Here is a 21569-nt window from a genome sequence, read left to right on the forward strand (position 1 = left end):
TTCTTTAGAGTGGCCCTGTAATTTTAAGAGGGAAGAGTTATGTGGATAATAAATCTAGATTCTTTTTTTTTTTTGAGCACCTACTGGTCAATAAACAACATTTATTGAACCACTAGACTCCTAGTCCAGTGCTCTTCAGGACCCTGGAGGACCCTCTGCAATTCGGTCTGAGACTCCAGTCAGCAGCTGGAACCTTCTCGTCCAGGAGACTGTCCAGGTGAGGGGCTTAGTGGTGAGGGCAGACCCCGTCAGCCCACTTGCCAGCCTGCAATGCCACCACCATCCTGTGGTCCAGAGACACAGAAGAGGTAGGATGGTTCTGGGGCGCAGTGCTCACGGGTGGGGCAGGACGGGGGCCCAGTCAGCCGTGTCCGTCTTTTTTTTTTTTTTTAGACAGAGTCTTGCTCTGTTGCCCAGGCTGGAGTGCAGTGGCATAATCTCAGCTCACTGCAACCTTTGCCTCCCAGGTGTAAGCGATTCTCTGGCCTCAGCTTCCTGAGTAGTGGGGATTATAGGCATCTGCCACTATGCCTGGCTAATTTTTGTATTTTAGTAGAGAAGGGGCATCTCACCATGTTGGCCAGGCTCCCGAACTCCCGGCCTCAAGTGATCCACCCACCTTGGCCTCCCAAAGTGCTGGAATTACAGACGTGAGCCACCGTGTCTGGTCCATCTTGTTTGTTTGTTTGTTTTGAGATGGGGTCTCCCTCTGTTGCCCAGGCTGGAGTGCAGTGGCATGGTCTCAGCTCACTGCAACCTCTGCCTCCTGGGTTCAAGCAATTCTCTGCCTCAGCCTCCTGAGTAGCTGGGATTACAGGTGCCCACCACCACGCCTGGCTAATTTTTTATATTTTTGGTAGAGATGGGGTTTCACTATCTTGGCGAGGTTGGTCTTGAACTCCTGACCTCATGATCCACCTGCCTTGGCCTCCCAAAGTGCTGGGATTACAGGTGTGAGCCACCGTGCCCGGCCCCATCTTAGGTTTTTAATAAATAGTTCTTGCTATTAATTTAAGAAAGATGTTCAGAAAAAAAAAAAAAGTTCTTGCTGCTGCTCAGGCTGGTGAGGGTGGGGCCATGGGGCCCAGGCTTCCCCAGCTCGAGGGGTATGGGGTGCCCCCTTCTCATGCCAGTTCAGGCTCTGGCTCAGCCTCAGCCTCATCACCCTTGGCATCCGGCTCCTGCCACCAGTCAGCATAGATGCTCTTCTCGTAGTCACCCTCCCCCTCAAACTCGGTGTCAGATGGGGCATCCTCCGGCTCGAGGGGTGGTTCTGTCTCCTCCAGTTCCATCTCATCATCTGACTGCAGGTACATGTGGGTGAACTCCAGCAGCTCCCGCAGCTCGGAGGTCTGGTTGTGGTAGAGCATGGCCTCCTCCCGGGGCTGGAAGTCCTCCTCTTCCAGGCCCCAGCGAGCCCGGTGGAAGCGGTAATACACCAGGTTCTGCTGCATGACGCTGTCCTTGGGGTCGAAGAGCATGTTCCTGGCGGCGCTGCGGGCAGCCTGGCGCACATCATTCAACTTGTAGTAGGCAAACTGCAGGTAGTGGTACACGGTGGCCACGAACTTGTCCACGAAGTAGCCGCCCACATTGGGGGTCAAATTGGCCTCACAGTCCACCTTGCACTGCAGGGACTCTGCAAAGAGATCTGCGATGGCCGGGTAGAAGTCCCTGAAGTCCACCTGCTCTTGGGCCCCTTCACAGCCGGCCAGACACCGGGCAAAGACCGCCAGGTACTCTGCCAGGGCCCGCTCCATGTCCTCCGTGCTGCTGCAGAAATCCCCGCTGTTGCAGAGCTTCACAGCCCGGAGGAACACAGCCTCGTAGGGCTGGGCCTCTAGGTCCATGAGGGACTCGTCGGCGACGTGGAGCATCCCCCGGTAGCAGCTGAGATACTTGGCGGTCAGCTCGTGCTTCGGGTTCCTCTGGAGGAAGGTGTAGGCCGCCGCCACCGCCTCCTGCAGCCGGTTAGCCTTGAAAGCGCGTAGTGCAGTTACTGGTAGGGCAGGCGGCGCGCTCCGGGACGCGGCCGAAGAGCCGCAGCTCGCGGGCCCACTCGTCCGCGCGGCCGCCGTCGGGACCGGGCGTGGGCGCGGGCGCGGGCCCGCCGCAGTGGGCGTGGCAGAAGGCATCGCTGTCGCGCAGCAGCCGGCGCAGCCGCAGCGCCGCCTCCAGGTAGCGCGCGCTCTCGCGCCACTCGCGCCCTGGTACTGCTCCAGCGCGTGCCCGCAGGCGGCGGCCGGCGGCATCAGGTCCTCGTGCGGGACGCCCGGGAAGCTGTGCTTCTCCTGCTGCGCCCCGACGCTGCCCAGCAGCAGCCACAGCAGCCCCCACGCCGCCCGAGCCAGGCCCGCCGCGCCGCCGGCTCTCCCGAGGTGAGCTGGCCGCTAGATTCTTTTTAGAGAGGAGAAAGGACACCACAGTGCTGCCTCAGAGGGCCAGGAACAGTGTGGGCAAGAGGGTCAGTCTACAATAAACCCAGACATGCCTGCTTGGGAGAGTTAATCTCGCTTCCTGCACTTCACATGGGACTATTTGTCAGCAGATTGGTTTCTGTACATTATAACTCTCATATTCAGGAAGAAGAGAATTGGCCAAACCAGTAATATAAATGCATTGCATTCTCTGCCCTCCCTCTTTGTGATTAATTCTACCGGTGGTACAAATGTGCATGAATGAATGAATGTCAGTGTGTTTTCTGCCCTGAACATTTCCTGCTGCCTTTAGTTCAGCCCTGCTGACATTTATTACAAATAATAGCTAAATATTCCTGATTTAATAGCTGCAGTGGCCCCACATCTGAAGGTGATGCCTGTAATAAAAGCACACAAGATAAGCTTATAACAAAATTAATCAGATTGTGTTTGCACACATAATAGATAAGCCTCACAGATATACCCACAAAATGTAATGGTTGTTTTTTAAATGCAGCGGCTTGAAGTCACAGTTCAAGAACATATTGGTTGCTTTACTTCCTTTTCATTTCTCTTCTTTCTTTATCTTCTTCAAGTACTCAAGGCCTCTGCACATGATCAAATTGAATATTATTCCGTTTTCTCATCTGGAAAAATGGGACACTTAAACACAGAAGACTGACTGTGTCCTTTTATTCATCTTTTGTTACTCCTTCTAAACAAAGGCCATTGTCCCCTGATAAATTCCATTTGCTGCCTCTTATTCAAAGGTAGTTTATACACCAGCTATGGCGATTCTCACACAAGGCGGTTACTGGCAAAGATACAAATAACTTTCAAAATTCTTTCAACCTGTTGACCCAAGTGTCCCTTCTGAAAGATATAAACTCACCTCCCACACCTTTTACAATTGATAAAGGAGACTATAAAACCTGAGATTACAAAAACAAGGCACACAGTGCCTACTAAAAGCAGGGTTTTAAAGCCTTTGGGAATAAAAGATTCTTTCTCTTTATCCTACTCAAACTTCACAAGCCACCATATAAAAATTGAAGGACAAAATAGCGTTGTCTTTACCTTGACATTTAAACACTTAGGAATTTTACTTAGTTGGCATTAATTGTAAATAGCTTTATGAAAATGCAACTCTTTAAACATTTTTCAAGTTTTCTTTCCAGAGTAGACTGTGCAGAAGATTGTACTTAGAGGTGATTACAGGCACTGAATTTTAAAAAAAAAATTCCATTGAAACTATCTGATTGGCAGACACTTCCTGTGGTGCATAAACTATTTGACACTTGAGAGCAAAAGTCTTAATCACAAATTGTGTTAAAATCTTTTACAGTATGAACCAAAAAAAAAAAAAAAAACCCAAAAACATAACATGAAGCTTAAGCATCCTGGACTTAGGCAGGGCTAGGACTAGACTATTTTGCTGGATGTCCAACATCATGTCCTACTCACAGATCCACCTTAGGATGCCCCACGTCATAGCTTCCAACTTGTGTCCTCCTCTCATCCTCCTCTGATCCGTCTGACAGGCCATAAGGCAGTTAATAGGAGTCTAGGGTCACTGGGGCTTCTTCTGAAATTCTGCCTTTGAACTTCTGCCGCTAATATCTGAGCACCTGAGTATCCAACAATGGTTCCATGTGAATCAAAATAACAGAAAGATTCAAGATAAATTGTATTATTTTTATATTGAGAAAGAAATGTGAACTACCTACCTTATCACCTTGCTTGGCATAGACTCTCAATCAGATTTTGTTTGTTCATTGTGACCTTCAAGAGAAGCAGAAAGGTAGGTATAATGTATTTACATTGACCAGGCATTTCCACATGAATCTTAGATTTAGAGAATGTTAGACCTAGGAAAAAATTATAGAGATCATTGTCTTTCTACAGATGAAGACACTGAAGCCCAGGAATTTGAAGTGACTTGCCAAAAGTCCCATCACGAACTGGGTCATCGTTTTTACTGTACTCCCTGTCTTAAGCCCTGGAAAAGTGCTTCCTCCATCACACTATTCCCCGTTCAGTTCATCTTATTTGTTCTCTTCTGGTTCAGGACAAGAAATCATTGTTACTTGCTTCCTCTGTCCTGAGCTGCAAAGTTTATTCAATGGGTTTTCTGGATTCTCAATCTATTAGATGCATTTGGCAAAATTATGGCCCATGTCTGGTTTTGTCTCTGTGGTAATGTGGTTCAGAATAAACTCGATGGTGCCATTGGCTTTTAGCATATCCTTTTCCCCTAAGAATAAGAAACCTTACTCAGAATGAAAAAAGAATGACTTTATATGCATTTCTTCATTGCTAATTGTGACCTTTCCACGGCTAATCATTAGTAGTCAGGGATTTCGGTTGCTAACTTCATATCCTTGCACTGTTTTTCTCCCACTTTCATCTCTAGCAGTTCTGCTCCTTCCAGAGATCCAGTTCATATGTGTAGTACACTGTGTTCAGGCTTCCCTGTCTTCCACCGCTGGCCTTCACATATATTCAACTTCACCTAAATGTTCATTATGGTTCTAGGTGCGTCTTACAGAAATCTACTTTAGCATCTGTACCCTTCCTATGCCCTGGGCTGGAAATGCCATTTCCCTAGAGTATTTCCGTTCTGTTCAGATACTATCTCTTCTTTGAACCTTTTCCTAAATACCAAGCCATGTCCACTTTCTTTCTACTCCAAACACCTAATGCCCTTCTTGTCACTTCTGTTTTCACAGCACTTATATAGGGGCCTCCCTGTATTACGGTTATGTGCACCAGGGGCTCTAGACCATGTCTTTTATAATTCACCTTTATACTGCACACCACACAGCACAGGGCCTTACTCTTCACTGGAAAAATAATTACAGAGATAAATAGATAATTAGTATTTATTACCCAGAAGCCATATAATTTAACCCTTCTCAAAAATATTTCTTGTATCATAAAAACAATACATATTTGTAGTTCCATGTTAACTAAAAAGAAGCTTAAAGTACTTCAGTGCCCTAACAGCTATATGAAAACTGAAGAGAAAGCACAATTAATTTTATACTCCGCCATACACTCTATCTAGCAGAAGTGGTGTGCCTAAAACCAGGAGGTTAAATGAGGGACGCAGGAATCATAGGCAGGTAACCTAAGGACTGACTCAGCCAAGGAGCACAGGAAGTCTGGTGTGATAGATAGTCATCTAGCGGTACTGCTTTTGTTAAATACACACACCAGGTCAGCTAGAAGGCCAACACGCTATCCGTTACAGCACAGAGAGAGCATACAGGTCTGATCTGAGGTACCCTCAGTTGAGAGTGGACCAAAAAGAGAACCAACACCCCAACTCTCCTTCCAAACATCGCTAGCTGGATGGTCCCAAAGAAGCCAGGAGGTCAGGTAGTAAGAAGGGACAAGCATTCAGATGCTTCAAAATCTAGTATCTACAGGCAGGGTCAGAATTCTGGAGAAATTCTAAGGAGCTGAGATTATTCCAGCAAAAGAATCAAAAAAATCACACTGCAACAATTTCTAAAGTTTAGGTTACAAAAACTCTGCACCCCGGCAACAGATCAAATTTCGATAGGCAAATAACAAAGAAAGAGAAAAGAACACTGCCATTAGACAAAAGGAAAAGTTGTGCAACCAGGGCTCAGAAGCAAGTTGTGTTGGGCATGGAGTCTGTCTTTATTCTCAGCGTTTTCCTTAGTTGCTCATGATAGAAATGCAGGTGCTACAGAGGACCCACGAACCCTTACACCCTCTGTAGAATCAGTTATTACTCTCATATTTAGCCAAGAAACTACTGACTTGGACAGTAAACAATGCGCAGGACTTTTTCGGAGGCAGTTCACCTTCCTGTAAAGCAGTTATCCAAACTCATGCTTCTCAAACTTTAGTGTGCTTAGGAATCCCCTGGAGATCAGATTACATTGCCGGTCTGATTCAGTCAGGCTAAAAGGGACCTGAAATTCTGCACTGTGGGCAAGCACTCATGCTGCATGCTGGTTCGTAGGCCAGAATTTCAGTAAGGAGGCCCTAAACAACCGAAACTGGAGCCCGACATATAGAACAGTCATATTTTAAAATGATAGCCTAATATTTAAATTAAGTAATATACATACATTTAACACATACTGTATAATGTAAATGTTATATTATCTGCAAAAATACGTTACTTCAGACCTCAGACTATATATCGTTACATTCCCTTGCCACCACATAACAAAAACTTTGACTCATTTGTTTCCCTTATTTATCTCTTGCCCTTGTCTGCTTACATTCTTCTTAACAGGTTCCAAATGAGAAATATTCACTTCACATGTTTTAATTACCTGAAGTCTTCTTTTTTTTATTGAATATCAACAGCAAAGTAGCATTTTGTGTTAACCTTTCAAAATGTCCAACTTAATTTATGAATACAATATTTTTTCAGCTCAGTGTGTATAGATGATGCATAGTGTTTCACACTGCCTTCATGAAAAGACCATTTTGATTGTAAGTACCCCGCAGAAATGTGCCTGGGATGGCGAACTGTGAGAGTTCATGAACAGAACTGCCCACAGTTTGTTGGAAGACCTCATGGCATCTACAAAGCAATTGTATCTGTGGTATATAAGGCATTCTCTCAACTGCTGGGGAAATTTGTTTTGACTTCACATTAGGATTAAATCAGTTATGCAATATTCCAGAATGCCTCCCTTTATTTTATTTTATTTTATTTATTTTTTCCTACAGAGTCTCACTCTGTTGCCCAGGCTGGAGTGCCGTGGTGCAATCTTGGCTCACTACAACCTCTGCCTCCTCCTCAGCCTCCTGAGTAGCTGGGACTACAGGTGCACACCACCGCACCTGGCTAATGTTTTATATTTTTAGCAGAGATGGTGTTTCACCATGTTAGCCAGGATGCTCTCAATCTCCTGACCTCGTGATTTGGCTGCCTCAGCCTCCCAAAGTGCTGGGATTAGAGGCATGATCCATTGCACCCAGCCCGTGTTTCCAGTTTTTATAACATTAGAATGTGATGGACTTATTGGTCCCAGTTCCCAGGAACAGGGTAAGCAGAACACTTTCTTTTTGTTTTTAATTATCTTTTTTTTGGCTGGGCATAGTGGCTCATAGCAACATAGCAAAACCTAAAACCAAAATGTAATTTGAAATTCAAGAAAGAGGTGTAGAAAATAAGTCACCAATTTCTCAAAAAACACATTTCTTAGATTATTTAATATTTTACTATTTAATATTTAACATGTAATATTGTAAAATTAGTTTATATATTAATATTTATGACACATAAAATTGCATTATTTTGTCCATAGCACCTCACGATGATAAATCTCCTTAACCACAAAGACATAATGTTTTCCCCATAATTTCATTTTTTGAACACATTGATTTATGTTTTCCTCCTAGATTTTCTTGTAAGAAGGCCTGATTTGGATACTTCCTAGAATGTACATGAAGGAAGACTTGATCATATGTTGGATCTAAAGATTCAAAGAATGGGAGTCATGCCTCAAAGTAGATATTTTGATAAATGTGAAGAAGTGAGATTCAATGAAGATGATAAAAAATGAAAGAAGTTACCCAAAGTGTGCAGATATAAAAAAAAAAAAAAAAAAAAAAAAAAACATAAGCCAAAAAAAAAAAAAAAAAACCCACAAAAATAGGCAATAAAGGCTACTACAAAATAGTAGAAGGATCAATTCAGCAAGAAGGTAAAACAACTGTAAACATAAATGCACCTGGCACAGGAGCACCAGTTACTAACGGAAGTGTCATTCAAGCCAAAGACAGAGATAGGCCCCAAGACAATACCAGATGGGACTTCGACACCCCCTTCAGCAATAGACACATCCTCTAGGCAGAAAGTCAACAAAGATATATCAGACTTTAAACTCCAATATAGACCAAATGGACCTCACAGATAAGTAAAGGAAATTTCATCAACCAACTGTGGATACACATTCTCCTCATCCGCTCAGAAAACATTCTCCAGGAGAGACAACACTAGGCACAAAACAAATCTCAAAAAGTTTTTTAAAAATGGAAATCAAGGCCAGGTATGGTGGCTTATGCCTGCAGTCCCAACACTTTGGGAAACTGAGGTGGGTGGATCACATGAGGTCAGGAGATCAAGACCAGCCTGGCCAACATGGTGAAATCCTGTCTATACTAAAAGTAAAAAATTAGCCGGATGTGGTGGTACACTCCTGTAATCATAGCTACTTGGGAGGCTGAGGCATGAGAATGGCTCAAACCTGGGAAGCAGAGGTTGCAGTGAGCCCAGATTGCTCCAATAAACTCCAGCCTAGGGGTGAAAGAGTGAAATCCTGTCTCAAAAGAAAAAAAATAGGCCGGGTGCAGTTGCTCACGCTTATAATCCCAGCACTTAGGGAGGTCAAGGCAGGTGGATCAATTGAGGTCAGCTGTTCAAGACCAGCCTGACCAATATGATGAAACCCCATCTCTACTAAATATACAAAAAACTAGCTGGGTGTGGTGGAGGGTGCCTGGAATCCCAGCTACTAGGGAAGCTGAGTCTGGAGAATTGCTTGAACCTAGAAGGTGGAGTTTGCAGTGAGCTGAGATCCTGCCACTGCACTCCAGCCTGCTTGGGCGACAGAACCACACTCCATCTCAAAAACAAAACAAAACCAAACCAACCAACCAACCAAACAAAAAAACTACATTAAGTACTTTTTTTTTTTTTTTTTTTGAGATGGAGTTTCGCTCTTGTTACCCAGGCTGGAGTGCAATGGCGCGATCTCGGCTCACCGCAACCTCCGCCTCCTGGGTTCAGGCAATTCTCCTGCCTCAGCCTCCTGAGTAGCTGGTATTACAGGCACGCGCCACCATGCCCAGCTAATTTTTTGTATTTTTAGTAGAGACGGGGTTTCACCATGTTGACCAGGATGGTCTCGATCTCTTGACCTCGTGATCCACCCGCCTCGGCCTCCCAAAGTGCTGGGATTACAGGCTTGAGCCACCGCGCCCGGCCTTACATTAAGTACTTTTTAAGACCAAAATGGCATAAAGCTCACAGTCAATAACAAAAGAAATGTAGGAAACTTGCCAAGCTAATGGCATTATAATAACATGATCCTGGATGACCATTAGAAATCAGTGAAGAAATCAAAAAAGAAAGTAAAAACCTTTCTTGGAAAATAAAAAGGAAAAAAACAAACAAAAAAATCCCATGGGATACAGCAAAAGCAGTACTGAGAGGGATAAATGCCTATATCACAAAGTAGAAAGATTTCGCCTGAATAACCTAATAATGTACCTCAAGAATCAAGGAAAACAAAACCCAAAATTAGAAGAAGGAAAGAAATAATAAAGATCAGATCAGAAACAAACAAATAGTTAAAAAAAACAAAACACAAAAGTTTAATGAAGCAAGGGCTGGGCTTGGTGGCTCATGCCAGCAATCTGAACATTTTGGGAGGCCAAGGTGGAAAGCTTACTTGAGGTCAGCAGTTTGAGACCAGCCTGGCCAGCATGATTAAACCCTGTCTCTACTAAAAATACAAAAGTTAGCCAGGTGTGGTGGTGCATGCCTATAATTCCAGCTACTTGGGAGGCTGAGACAGGAGAATTGCTTAATCTCAGGAGGCAGAGGTCACAGTGAGCTGAAATTGCACCATTGCACCCTAGCCTGGAGGACAGAGTGAGACTGTCTCAAGAAAAAAGAAAATCAATTAAACAAGAAGTTGGATTTTTTCAAAAAGGTAGACAAAATTGCAGTAGGAAGAAGTAGAAAACCTACACAGAACAATAATGAGTAGGAGTAATAAGGATTCCTAGCAAAGAAAGCCCAGCCCTTATGTCTTCATTGCTGACTGCTACCAAATACTATACAAAATCTACACCCATTCTTAGACTATTCCAAAATGTTAAAGTGTAGGAAATTCTTCATAATGCATTCTACAAGGCAAGCATTATCCTGATTAAAAAGGAAAAAATAAAAACAGACAAGGACATATTAAAAATAGATAACTGCATGCCAATATCCCTGATGAACATAGATGCAAAATCACCAAGAAAATAATACCAAACAGAATCCATCAACATATCAAAAAGATAGCAAACCATGGGCCAGGCACAGTGGCTCAGCACTTTGGGAGGCTGAGGAGGCTGGATCATTTGAGGTCAGGTGTTTGAGACCAGCCTGACCAACATGATGAAACCCACCTCTAATAAAAAAAAAAAAAATAGGTGGGCATGGTGGCACACGCCTGTAGTCCATGCTACTTGGGAGGCTGAGGAAGAAGAATATATTGAACCCAGGAGACACAGGTTGCAGTGAGCTGAGATCACACCACTGCACTCCAACCTGGGTGTGACAGAGCAAGACTCTGTCTCAAAAGAACAACAACAACCACACACACACACACACACACACACACACACACACACACACACACACAAAGCCATGATCAAGTGGAATTGATTTCAAGGATGCAAGGATGAGTACACATTTACAGCCAAATCATTTTCTTTTTCTTTTTTTGAGATGGAGTCTCACTCTGTTGCCCAGGCTGGAGTGCAATGGCACGATCTTGGCTCCCTGCAAACTCCGCCTCCTGGGTTCAAGTAATCTTCCTGTCTCAGCCTCCCAAGTAGTTGGGATTACAGGTGTCCACCATCATGCCCAGATAATTTTTGTATTTTTAGTAGAGATGGGGTTTTGCTATGTTGGCCAGGCTGGTCTCAAACTCCTGACCTCAGGTGACCTGACTGACTAGGCCTCCCAAAGTGCTGGGATTACAGGTGTGAGCCACCATGACTGGCCACAGCCATTTTCAACAAAGACAATAAGAACATACACTGGGGAAAGGCAGTTTCTTTAATTAATAAATGATGAGGGGAAAATAGAATATTTGAAGGCAGAGGAAAAAAACTAGGCCATAAGCAAAACTCCAATCAAACTGGATTAAAGACTTTAATGGAGGATCCTAAAGTGTAAAACCACTAGAAGAAAACACTGAGAAATTCCTCTGGATGTTGGTCTGAGCTGGGCTGAGATTCTGGGTAAGATCTCAAAAGCATAGGCAATAAAATCAAAAACACACAAAAGGGAACAAAACAAGTTATAAAGTCTCTGCACAGCAAAGAAACAGTCAACAGAGTGAGGAGATGACCTACAGAGTGGGAAAAAGTATTTGTAAACCATCCATCCCATGAGGAGTTGATATCCAGAATACATAAGAAACTCCAGTCAACAGCAAAACCAAATCATCTCATTAGAAATGGGCAATGGGGACAGATCCAAGATGGCCAATTAGGAGCAGCTCAGGATTGCAGCTCCCAGCGAAAGCAGTGTGAGTGAACACCACATTTCTAGTTAGATTTTTATTGCCCACAGACCAGGAGATTCCCAGGTGGAGGATCCCCACGGGTCAGTAGTGTGGCTGTTTTGGCCGGAGTGGTGGTTCTCTGTACAAAATACACAGGTCTGGGCACTGTTTTAGCTGGCAATTGGAGCTCCTGGGAGACAGAGTTGCCCATTCAACTGATAAAAAAGGGGACTGAAACAGGGAGCCAGGCCAGCAGATTCCTGGGCAAAAAAGCGCCACGAATCTCAGAGTGGCCATCTCAGCCAGCACAGTGGGTCACCACATGGGAAATCACACAGATCCTGGCACCTTTTCAACAGGAACACCTGGGAGACAGAGTTGCGTGTTCAACTGAAAAAAAAAAAAAGGGCTCTGAGGCAGGGAGCCAGGTGATCAGGCTTGGCTGGACCCAACCCCACAAGAAAACAGCAATCTGAAATGCTCTGGATTGAGAGTTTCACAGCAAGCACAACTGAAACTCGGATGGCTCAGTTCTGTTGGGCAGGGGCATCTGCCATTACCTAGGAAGTCAGCCACAATGGAGGTAGTCCACCATTGTTGAGGCAGCCTGCCATTGCTGAGGCAGCCTGCCATTACAGAGAGAGTCCCCCATTGTACAGGTGGGCCACCATTGCCGAGGCAGTTCTAACTGTATCCATATAAACAGGACTGCAGGGAAGTTCACATGGCAGCTGGGTGGAGCCCACAGCAGCTCAGCAAAGCCTCTGCAGGCAGACAATGACTAGGTTGCCTCCTCACTGGGCAGGGCAGCCCTGAAAAAGGCAGCAGCACAACAGAAACCTATAAAAAAGGCCCTAACTCCCTGGGACAGAGCACCTGGGAAAAAAATAGGCATTTATGAGTTCTGCTACAGCAGACTTAAATGTATCTGCCCTGAATGAGCAACAGAGCTCACAGCTCAGCACTTGAACTCCTGTAAAGGACAGACTGTCTTGTCAAACAGCTCCCTGACCCCTGTATATCCAAAGAGTCACCTCATAAAGGAGAGCTCAGACTGACATCTGGCGGGTATCCTTCTGGAACAAAGATGGCAGAAGAAGAAACTGGCAGCAACCCTTACTGCTCTGAAGCTGCTGCAGGTGATTCGCAGGCAAGCAGGGCCTGGAGTGGACCTCAGCAGTCCTACAGCAGAGGGGCCTGAATGTTAGAAGAAAAAGTAAGAAACAGAAATAAATAACTTCATCGTCAGCAAACTGTATGTCCACTCAGAGACCCAATCTGAAAGTCAACAACTACAAAGAGACAGGTGGATACATCAACAAAGATGGAAAGAAACCAGTGCAGAAAGGATGAAATCACCCAAAACCAGAATGCCTCTCCTCCTAAAAGAGATCACAACTCCCCACCAGCAAGGGAACAAGGTTGGATGGAGAATGAATGTGATGAATTGACAGAATCAGGCTTCAGAAGGTGGGTAATAAGAAACATCTCTGAGCTAAAAGAACGTGTTCTAACCCATTGCAAAGAAACTAAGAACTTGAAAAAAGATTTGATGAAATGCTAACAAGAGTAAACAACTTAGAGAGGAATATAAGTGAATTGATGGAGCTGAAAAACACAACACGAGAACTTCGCAAAGCATACACAAGTTTCAACAGCTGAATTGGCCAAGCAGAAGAAAGGATATCAGAGGTTGACGATCAACTCAATGAAATAAAATGAGAAGGCAAGATTAGAGAAAAAAGGGTAAAAAGGAATAAACAAAGACTCCAAGAAATGTGGGACTATGTGTAAAGACCTAATCTACTTTTGATAGTTGTACCTGAATGTGACAGAGAGAATGAATCCGGAAAATACTTTTCAGAATATTATCCAGGAAAACTCCCCCAACCTAGCAAGGCAGGCCAATATTCAAGTCCAGGAAATACAGAGAACTCCACAAAGATAATCCTCAAGAAGAGCAACCCCAAGGCACAAAATCATCAGATTCACCAGGGTTGAAATGAAGGAGAAAATGCTAAGGGCAGACAGAGAGAAAGGTCAGGTTACCCACAAAGGGAAGCCCATCAGACTCACAGCAGATCTCTCAGCAGAAACCCTACAAGCCAGAAGAGAGTGGGGGCCAATATTCAACATCCTTAAAGAAAAGAACTTTCAACCCAGAATTTCACATCCAGCCAAACTAAGATTCATAAGTGAAGGAAAAATAAAATCCTTTACGAACCAGCAAGTTCTCAGAGATTTCATCACCACCAGGCCTGCATTACAACAGCTCCTGAAAGAAGCACTAAACATAGAAAGGAACAACCAGTATCAGCCACTCCAAAAACATACCAAATGGTAAAGAGCATCAACACAATGAAGAAACTGCATCAACTAATGGGCAAAACAGCTAGCTAGCATCAAAATGGCAAGATTAAATTCACACATAACATTATTAATCCTAAATGTAAATGGGCTAGACGGCCCAATCAAAAGTACAGACTGGCAAACTGGATAAAAAGCTAAAAGCCATCAGTGTGCTGTATCCAGGAAACTCATCTCACATGCAAGGACACACAAAGGCTCAAAATAAAGGGATGGAGGAAGTTTTACTAAGCAAATGAAGAACAAAAAAAGCAGGAGTTGCAATTCTCATCTCAGATAAAATAGACTTTAAACCAACAAAGATCAAAAGAGACAAAGAAGGACATTACATAATGGTAAAATAATCAATGTAAAAAGAAGAGCTAATGATCCTAAATATATACGCACCCAATATAGGAGCATCCACAAACATAAAACAAGTTCTTAATGACTTACAAAAAGACTTAGACTCCCACATAATAATATTGGGATAGTTTGACACCTCATTGTCAATATTAGACAGATCAATGAGACAGAAAATTAACAAGGACATTCAGGACTTGAACTCAGAACTGGACCAAGCAAACCTAATAGACATTTACAGAACTCTTGACCCCAAATCCACAGAATATACATTCTTCTCAGCACCACATCACACCTACTCTAAAACTGACCACATGATTGGAAGTAAATCAGTCCTCAGCAAATGCAAAAGAACAGAAATCATGACAAACAGTCTTTCAGACCACAGTGCAATCAAGTTAGAACTCAGAATTCAGAAGCTAACTCAGAACTGCGCAGCTTCATGGAAACTGAACAACTGTCTCCAGAAATGTTGACTGGACAAACAATGAAATGAAGGGAGAAATAAAGATGTTCTTCGAAACCAATGAGAACAATGACACAACATACCAGAATTTCTGGGACACATTTAAACCAGTGTCTAGAGGAAAATATATAGCAATAAATGCCCACATGAGAAGCAAGGAAAGATGTAAAATTGACACCCTATCATCAAAATTGAAAGAGCTAGAGGAGCAAGATAAAAAAAAAAAAGAAAAACAAAACTCAAAACCTAGCAGAATACAAGAAATAACTAAGATCAGAGCAGAGCTGAAGGAGATAGAGACACAAAAAATCAATAAATCCAGGAGCTGGTTTTTCAAAAAAATCAACAAAATAGACAGACCACTAGCTAGATTAATAAAAAAGAAAAGAGAGAATAATCAAATAGATGCAATAAAAAACAATAAAGGAGATATCACCATAGATTCCGCAGAAATACAAACCATCATCAGAGATTATTACAAACAACTCTATGCACATAAACTAGTAAACCTGGAAGAAATGGACAAATTCCTGTACACTTGCATCCTCCCAAGCCTAAACCAGAAGAAGTTGAAACCCTGAATAGACCAATAACAAGGGCAGAAGTTGAGGCAAAAATTAATAGCCTACCACCCAAAAAAAGCCCAGGTCCAGATGGGTTCACAGCTGAATTCTATCAGACATACAAAGAGGAGCTGGTACCACTCCTTCTGAAACTATTCCAAACAATCCAAATAGAGAGAGTCCTTCTGAAATCATTTTATGAGACCAACATCATCCTGATACCAAAGCCTGGCAGAGACTCAGCAAGAAAAGAAAACTTCAGGCCAATATCCATGATGAACATCGATGCAAAAATCTTCAATAAAATACTGGCAAACCGATTGCAACAGCACATCAAAAAGCTTATCCACCACGATCAAGTAGGCTTCATCCCAGGGATGCAAGGCTGGTTCAACATACGCAAGTCTATAAACATAATTCACCACATAAACAGAACCAAAGACAAAAACCACATGATTATCTCAATTGATGCAGAGAAGGCCTTTGACAAAATTCAACAGTGCCTTATGATAAAAACCTCAATAAACTAGGTATTGATGGAATGTATCTCAAAATAATAAAAGCTGTTTATTACAAACCAGCAGCCAATATCATACTGAATGGGCAAAAACTGAAAGTATTCCCTTTGAAATCTGGCACTAGACAAGGATGTCCTCTCTCACCACTCCTATTCAAAATAGTATTGGAAGTTCCAGCCAGAGCAATCAGGCAAGAAAAAGAAATAAAGGGCGTTCAAATAGGAAAGGAGGAAGTCAATTTTTCTCTATTTGCAGATGACATGATTGTATATCTAGAAGACATCATCGTCTCAGCCCAAAATCCCCTGAAACTGATAAGCAACTTCAGCAAAGTCTCAGGATACAAAATCAATGTGCAAAAATCACATGCATTCCTATACACCAATAACAGACTTAAAGAGAGCCAAATCAAGAACGAACTCCCATTCACAATTGCTACAAAGAGAATAAAATACCTAGGAATACAACTAACAAGGAACATAAAGGACCTCTTCAAGGAGAACTACAAACCACTGCTCAATGAAATAAGTGAGGACACAAACAGATGGAGAAACAGTCCATGTTCATGGTTAGGAAGAATCAATATCATGAAAATGGCCACACTGCCCAAAGTAATTTACAGATTCAACACTATCCCCATCAATGACTTTCTTCACAGAACTGGAAAAAACCACCTTAAACTTCATATGGAATCAAAAGAGAGCCCGCATAGCCAAGTCAATTCTGAGCAAAATGAACAAAGCTGGAGACATGGTACTGGTACCAAAACAGAGATATAGACCAATGGAACAGAACAGAGGCCTCGGAGGCAACACCACACATCTACAACCATCGGATCTTTGACAAACCTGACAAAAACAAGCAATGGGGAAAGGAGTCCCTGTTTAATAAATAGTGTTGGGAAAACTGGCTAGCCATGTGCAGAAAGCAGAAACTGGACCCCTTCCCAACACCTTACACTAAAATAAACCCCAGATGGATTAAAGACTTAAACATAAGACCTAGCACCATAAAAACCCTAGAAGAAAACCTAGGCTCAGGACGTAGGCGTAGGCAAGAACTTCATGACCAAAACACCAAAAGCATTGGCAACAAAAGCCAAAATAGACAAATGGGACCTAATCAAACTCCACAGCTTCTGCATCACAAAAGGAACAGTCATTAGAGTGAATGGGCAACCAACTGAATGGGAAAAAATTTTTGCAATCTACCCATCTGACAAAGGGCTAATATCCAGAATCTACAAAGAACTAAAACAGATTTACAAGAAAAAAAAATAAGCCCATTCAAAAGTGGGTGAAGGATATGAACAGACACTTTACAAAAGAAGACATATATGAGGCCATCAAACATGAATAAACGCTCATCATCACTAGTCATTAGAGAAATGCAAATCAAAACCACATTGAGATACCATCTCACACCAGTTAGAATGGCGATCATGAAAAAATCGGGAGACAACAGACGCTGGAGAGGATGTGGAGAAACAGGAACACTTTTACACTGTTGGTGGGAGTGTAAATTAGTTCATCCATTATGGAAGACAGTGTGGCAATTCATCAAGGACCTAGAAATAGAAATTACATTTGACCCAGCAATCCCATTACTGGGTATATATCCAAAGGATTATAAATCGTTCTACTATACGGACACGTGCACATGAATGTTCACTGCAGCACTGTTTACTATAGCAAAGACCTGGAACCAACCCAAATGCCCATTGATGATAGGCTGGACAGGGAAAAGGTGGCACATATACATCATGGAATACTATGCAGCCATAAAAAACGATGAGTTCGTGTCCTTTGTAGGGACATGGATGAACCTGGAAACCATCATTCTCAGCAAACTGACACAAGAACGGAAAATCAAACACTGCATGTTCTCACTCATAGTTTCAGGTATGTCTTTAACAGCAGTGTGAAAATGAACTAATAATACACTTGACCTCTACCTTACACCATATATGAAAGTTATTCAAGGTTGCTCATAAATATAAATATCAAATTTAAAAAATCAAACTTCTAGAAGAAAACATAGAAGAGAATCTTCCTGACTTTAGTGTAGGCAAAGATTTCTTAAACAGGATAAAAACACAATAACCATAAAAGGATAAAAACAATTGGATTGCATGGAAATACATTTTTTTGTTTACAAAAAATATCAATAAAAAAGTGAACAGGCAAATCACAAGCAAGGATAATATTATCATTATCTGTCTATCTGATAAAGGGGTCTATTCAGAATCTATAAAAAATGTATACAAATAAAATAATACAAAAATATTTTTATAAAGAATGGGCAAAAGGCTTGAACAAGTACCACACAAAAGAGAATATCCAAATGGCCATTATGTGTATGAAAAGATGGACAACATCATTATTTTTCAGGAAGGTGAAAATTTAAACTACAAGACACCATTACACATTTACCAGAAATCTAAAAACTTAAAAGAATGAATACTGAGTATGGGGGAGAATGTGGAGCAACTGGAACTCTCATACGGTGTGGGTGTAACTTTGGACAACGGTCTGACAGTGTCTATTAAAGCTAAACGCACACCTAAAAAAAAAAAAAAAANATTATTTTTCAGGAAGGTGAAAATTTAAACTACAAGACACCATTACACATTTACCAGAAATCTAAAAACTTAAAAGAATGAATACTGAGTATGGGAGGAAAAGTGCAGCAACTGGAACTCTAATACGGTGTGGGTGTAACTTTGGACACCGGTCTGACAGTCTCGAATAAAGCTAAACGCACACCTAAAAAAAAAAAAAAAAGAAAAGAAACGAGCAATGGACCTGAATAGACATTTCTCAAAGGATGATGTACGAATGGCTGACAGGTGTATGATTACACCCTCGCTCCCACAACACTACCCTCACTGAGATGCCAGCCACCAAGGGGGTGGCCAAGCTGCCCAGGCTTCTGCCTGAAAGACAGCAATTCAGGGGTTCCCACAACATCCCCCTCAGGTTTGTCAGAATGACTCAGATCTCAGAAAAGCACTTTACATACATGCACAGGTTTATTTTGTATTAAAGTATACAGCTCAGGAAAAGTCACATAGAAGGGAGGCATAAGGCAAGGTGGGTGGGGATTGGGGCTGTCAGAGAGGACAAAAACTGTTTACACAGCACTTCCCTTCTACGGGCTATGAGAAGAAATCTGACATGATTTCAAGTCCACAAGAGCATGAGCATGGCTTATATGCAAATGCTGTGCAACTTTACATCAGGGACTTGAGCGTTCTCAGATACTGGCATCTGTGGGGTCCTGAAACCAACACCCTGCAGATAAGGAGAAATACCTGTAAAGCCTTGGCTTAGGAATGTTTTCAAATTGCTCACCGAGAGGACTGAGGGCATAATACGGCTGACATGCTTTTATATGAGGACTGCATTCTTAACTATCAGTAAGGAACATGAAGAGTTCTTTCTTTTCAGCAGTTATTCCCAAAGTAGTACTTTTAAATGTAACATGGGCAAGTATTTAAGGACAATCTGTGGGGATCCTGTGATATTCACAGTACACTGTGGCAACACTGCTGTCTGTGCCTGAAAATCACAAAAGCCGTGTGGGGAAAGAGTTATCAGCCCAGTTAGACGTGACCTCGCATGTCTGGGAATCCACTGGATCCCAAATAAGTAACAGCCACTCAGTACCTTGAGATAAACCCCCGTAACAAACAGCAAATCACATGAAAATAGATACATCTAAAATCAGGTGAAAATTAAGTCTCTTAAAAAAAAAAAGAAAATTAAGTCTCAAAACAACTCAAATGTAAGTACGAAAAAGCAAAGAAAATCATAACTAAAATAAACTGGAAAAAAACTAAAAATTAATCATCATGAAATATAATACTGATAAATAAAGATAAGTAAAATAAATAAGTCAGAGAAGAAATAATGAAAAGGAAGAAAATTATCTAAATGATCCTGAAAATGAATATGCACTTAAAGTGAATCATCCTGCATTCAGTAACATGGTGGCAGCTGTCCCTTTGCAGGACAGGTCATCCACTGAGGAGCAAAATTCAGCTGCAGGATCCAAAGAGAGAAGCAGGAGGAAGAGTGGGAAGAGACTCCCTTTAGAGAAGGGGAGAAGCACGGCGCTAGGAAATACCAGGAAACAGGTGTCACAGTTGTGAGCATTGCACAGAAATGCCACAGAGAAGCTCTATGAGGTTGGAAAAGGTTTTCTAAATTATAATGCTCATCAAAAATTCATGAAAACAAAATCCATATGAAAAGTCCTCAATGGGAAAATACTGATGCCAATTACCATACAAAGACACCATAATTAATGGACTAGAGGAGCAGGTGCAGGGTGAACCCACGAGGAGACAGGAGAGCACCCCTGTAACTCACTGGACTGTGGGCTTTTCTTTTTCTTTTCTTCTCTTTTTTTTGAGACAGAGTTTTGCTCTTGTTGCCCAGACTTATGTGCAATGGAATGATCCCAGCTCACTGCAACCTCCGCCTCCTGGGTTCAAGTGATTCTCCTGCCTCAGCCTCTTGAGGAGCTGGGATTATAGGCATGCACCGCCACACCCAGCTAATTTTCTATTTTTAGTAGAGAAGGGTTTTTTTCCATGTTGGTCAGTCTGGTCTCAGACTGCCAAGCTCAGGTGATCCACCAGCCTCAGACTCCCAAAGTGCTGGGGTTATAAGCATGAGCCACCGCCATCAGCCGGAATGTGGACTTTTCAGTAATGAGGCTGAAGGTATTAAGAAAATAATACAAAGCTCAAAAAGACACCATTCATCAGTATTAAAGAAACATGGAAATGAGTGGATAAAATTCCAGAAAGAGTAAGAACACAATCAAAAAATTTCTTCAGCAATGAAATATAAGCTAAAGACAACATAATGATAGCTTGCACCTTCCAGAGAAAGTGGCCAAATTTGCAGATAATCTGAGATTTGATGTGTATGTGATTGAGGTACCTGAAAGAGAGCAATCAAAGCAAGGCATGAGGAAAATATGAACAGTAAGCATTCCAATGTCTTCTGAAACTTAAAAAAAAAAAAAAATGCTGCGTAAGCTTTTCTTCCAAAGAATAATGAGCATTGGCCAAACGTAGCGGCTCACGCCTGTAATCCCAAGACTGTTATCTCCCTTTGGTAGGCCAAGGTGCACAGATCACCTGAGGTCAGGAGTTCCAGATCAGCCTGGCCAACATGGTGAAACCGTGTCTCTACTAAAAATATAAAAATCAGCCAGGCATGGAGGTGCACACCTGTAATTCCAGCTGCTTGGGACACTGAGGCAGGAGAATCACTTGAACCCAGAAGGCAGAGGTTGCAGTGAGCCGAGATTATGCCATTGTCCTCCAGCCTGGGTGACAGAGTGAGACTCCGTCAAAAAAGAAACAAAAAAGAAATGAAAATTAGAATCTAATCCACCTCTGAGAGGGAAAAACTCTGTGCCAGGAAGAAACGAAGAAAAACACTGAAGACACTCAAGGAGGGTGTGGTGAGCCAGGATGCTAACACCTGCCTTGCCGACTGCTCCACGGGAAAGGACCTGCCATCTGCCTTCTCACTAATCACCCGGAGGATGCTGTTACCATGATCCCTTCCAGAAAAAGGAGCAGATTTCAGACAACA

At 42.5% G+C, this 21569-nt stretch overlaps 1 protein-coding gene across 3 annotated transcripts in view; it reads right to left on the bottom strand.

The window, feature by feature from the left end:
• Positions 1-966: 966 nt before the first annotated feature.
• The window catches only part of LOC108293548 (endoplasmic reticulum protein SC65-like), a 36748-nt gene continuing 16145 nt past the window's right edge, over positions 967-21569 (bottom strand). For all 3 annotated transcript variants that reach the window (XM_037733619.1, XM_037733620.1, XM_037733621.1), the window contains 2 exons: positions 4145-4199; positions 967-4045 (listed from right to left, as the gene is read on the bottom strand). In XM_037733619.1, coding sequence (XP_037589547.1) covers positions 1125-2252 — 1128 coding nt within the window. In that variant the 5' untranslated portion in view covers positions 2253-4045; positions 4145-4199 and the 3' untranslated portion in view covers positions 967-1124. The remainder of the gene's footprint in view (positions 4046-4144; positions 4200-21569) is intronic.

Source organism: Cebus imitator, unplaced genomic scaffold, assembly GCF_001604975.1.
Source record: "Cebus imitator isolate Cc_AM_T3 unplaced genomic scaffold, Cebus_imitator-1.0 Scaffold540, whole genome shotgun sequence".
NCBI lineage: Eukaryota > Metazoa > Chordata > Mammalia > Primates > Cebidae > Cebus > Cebus imitator.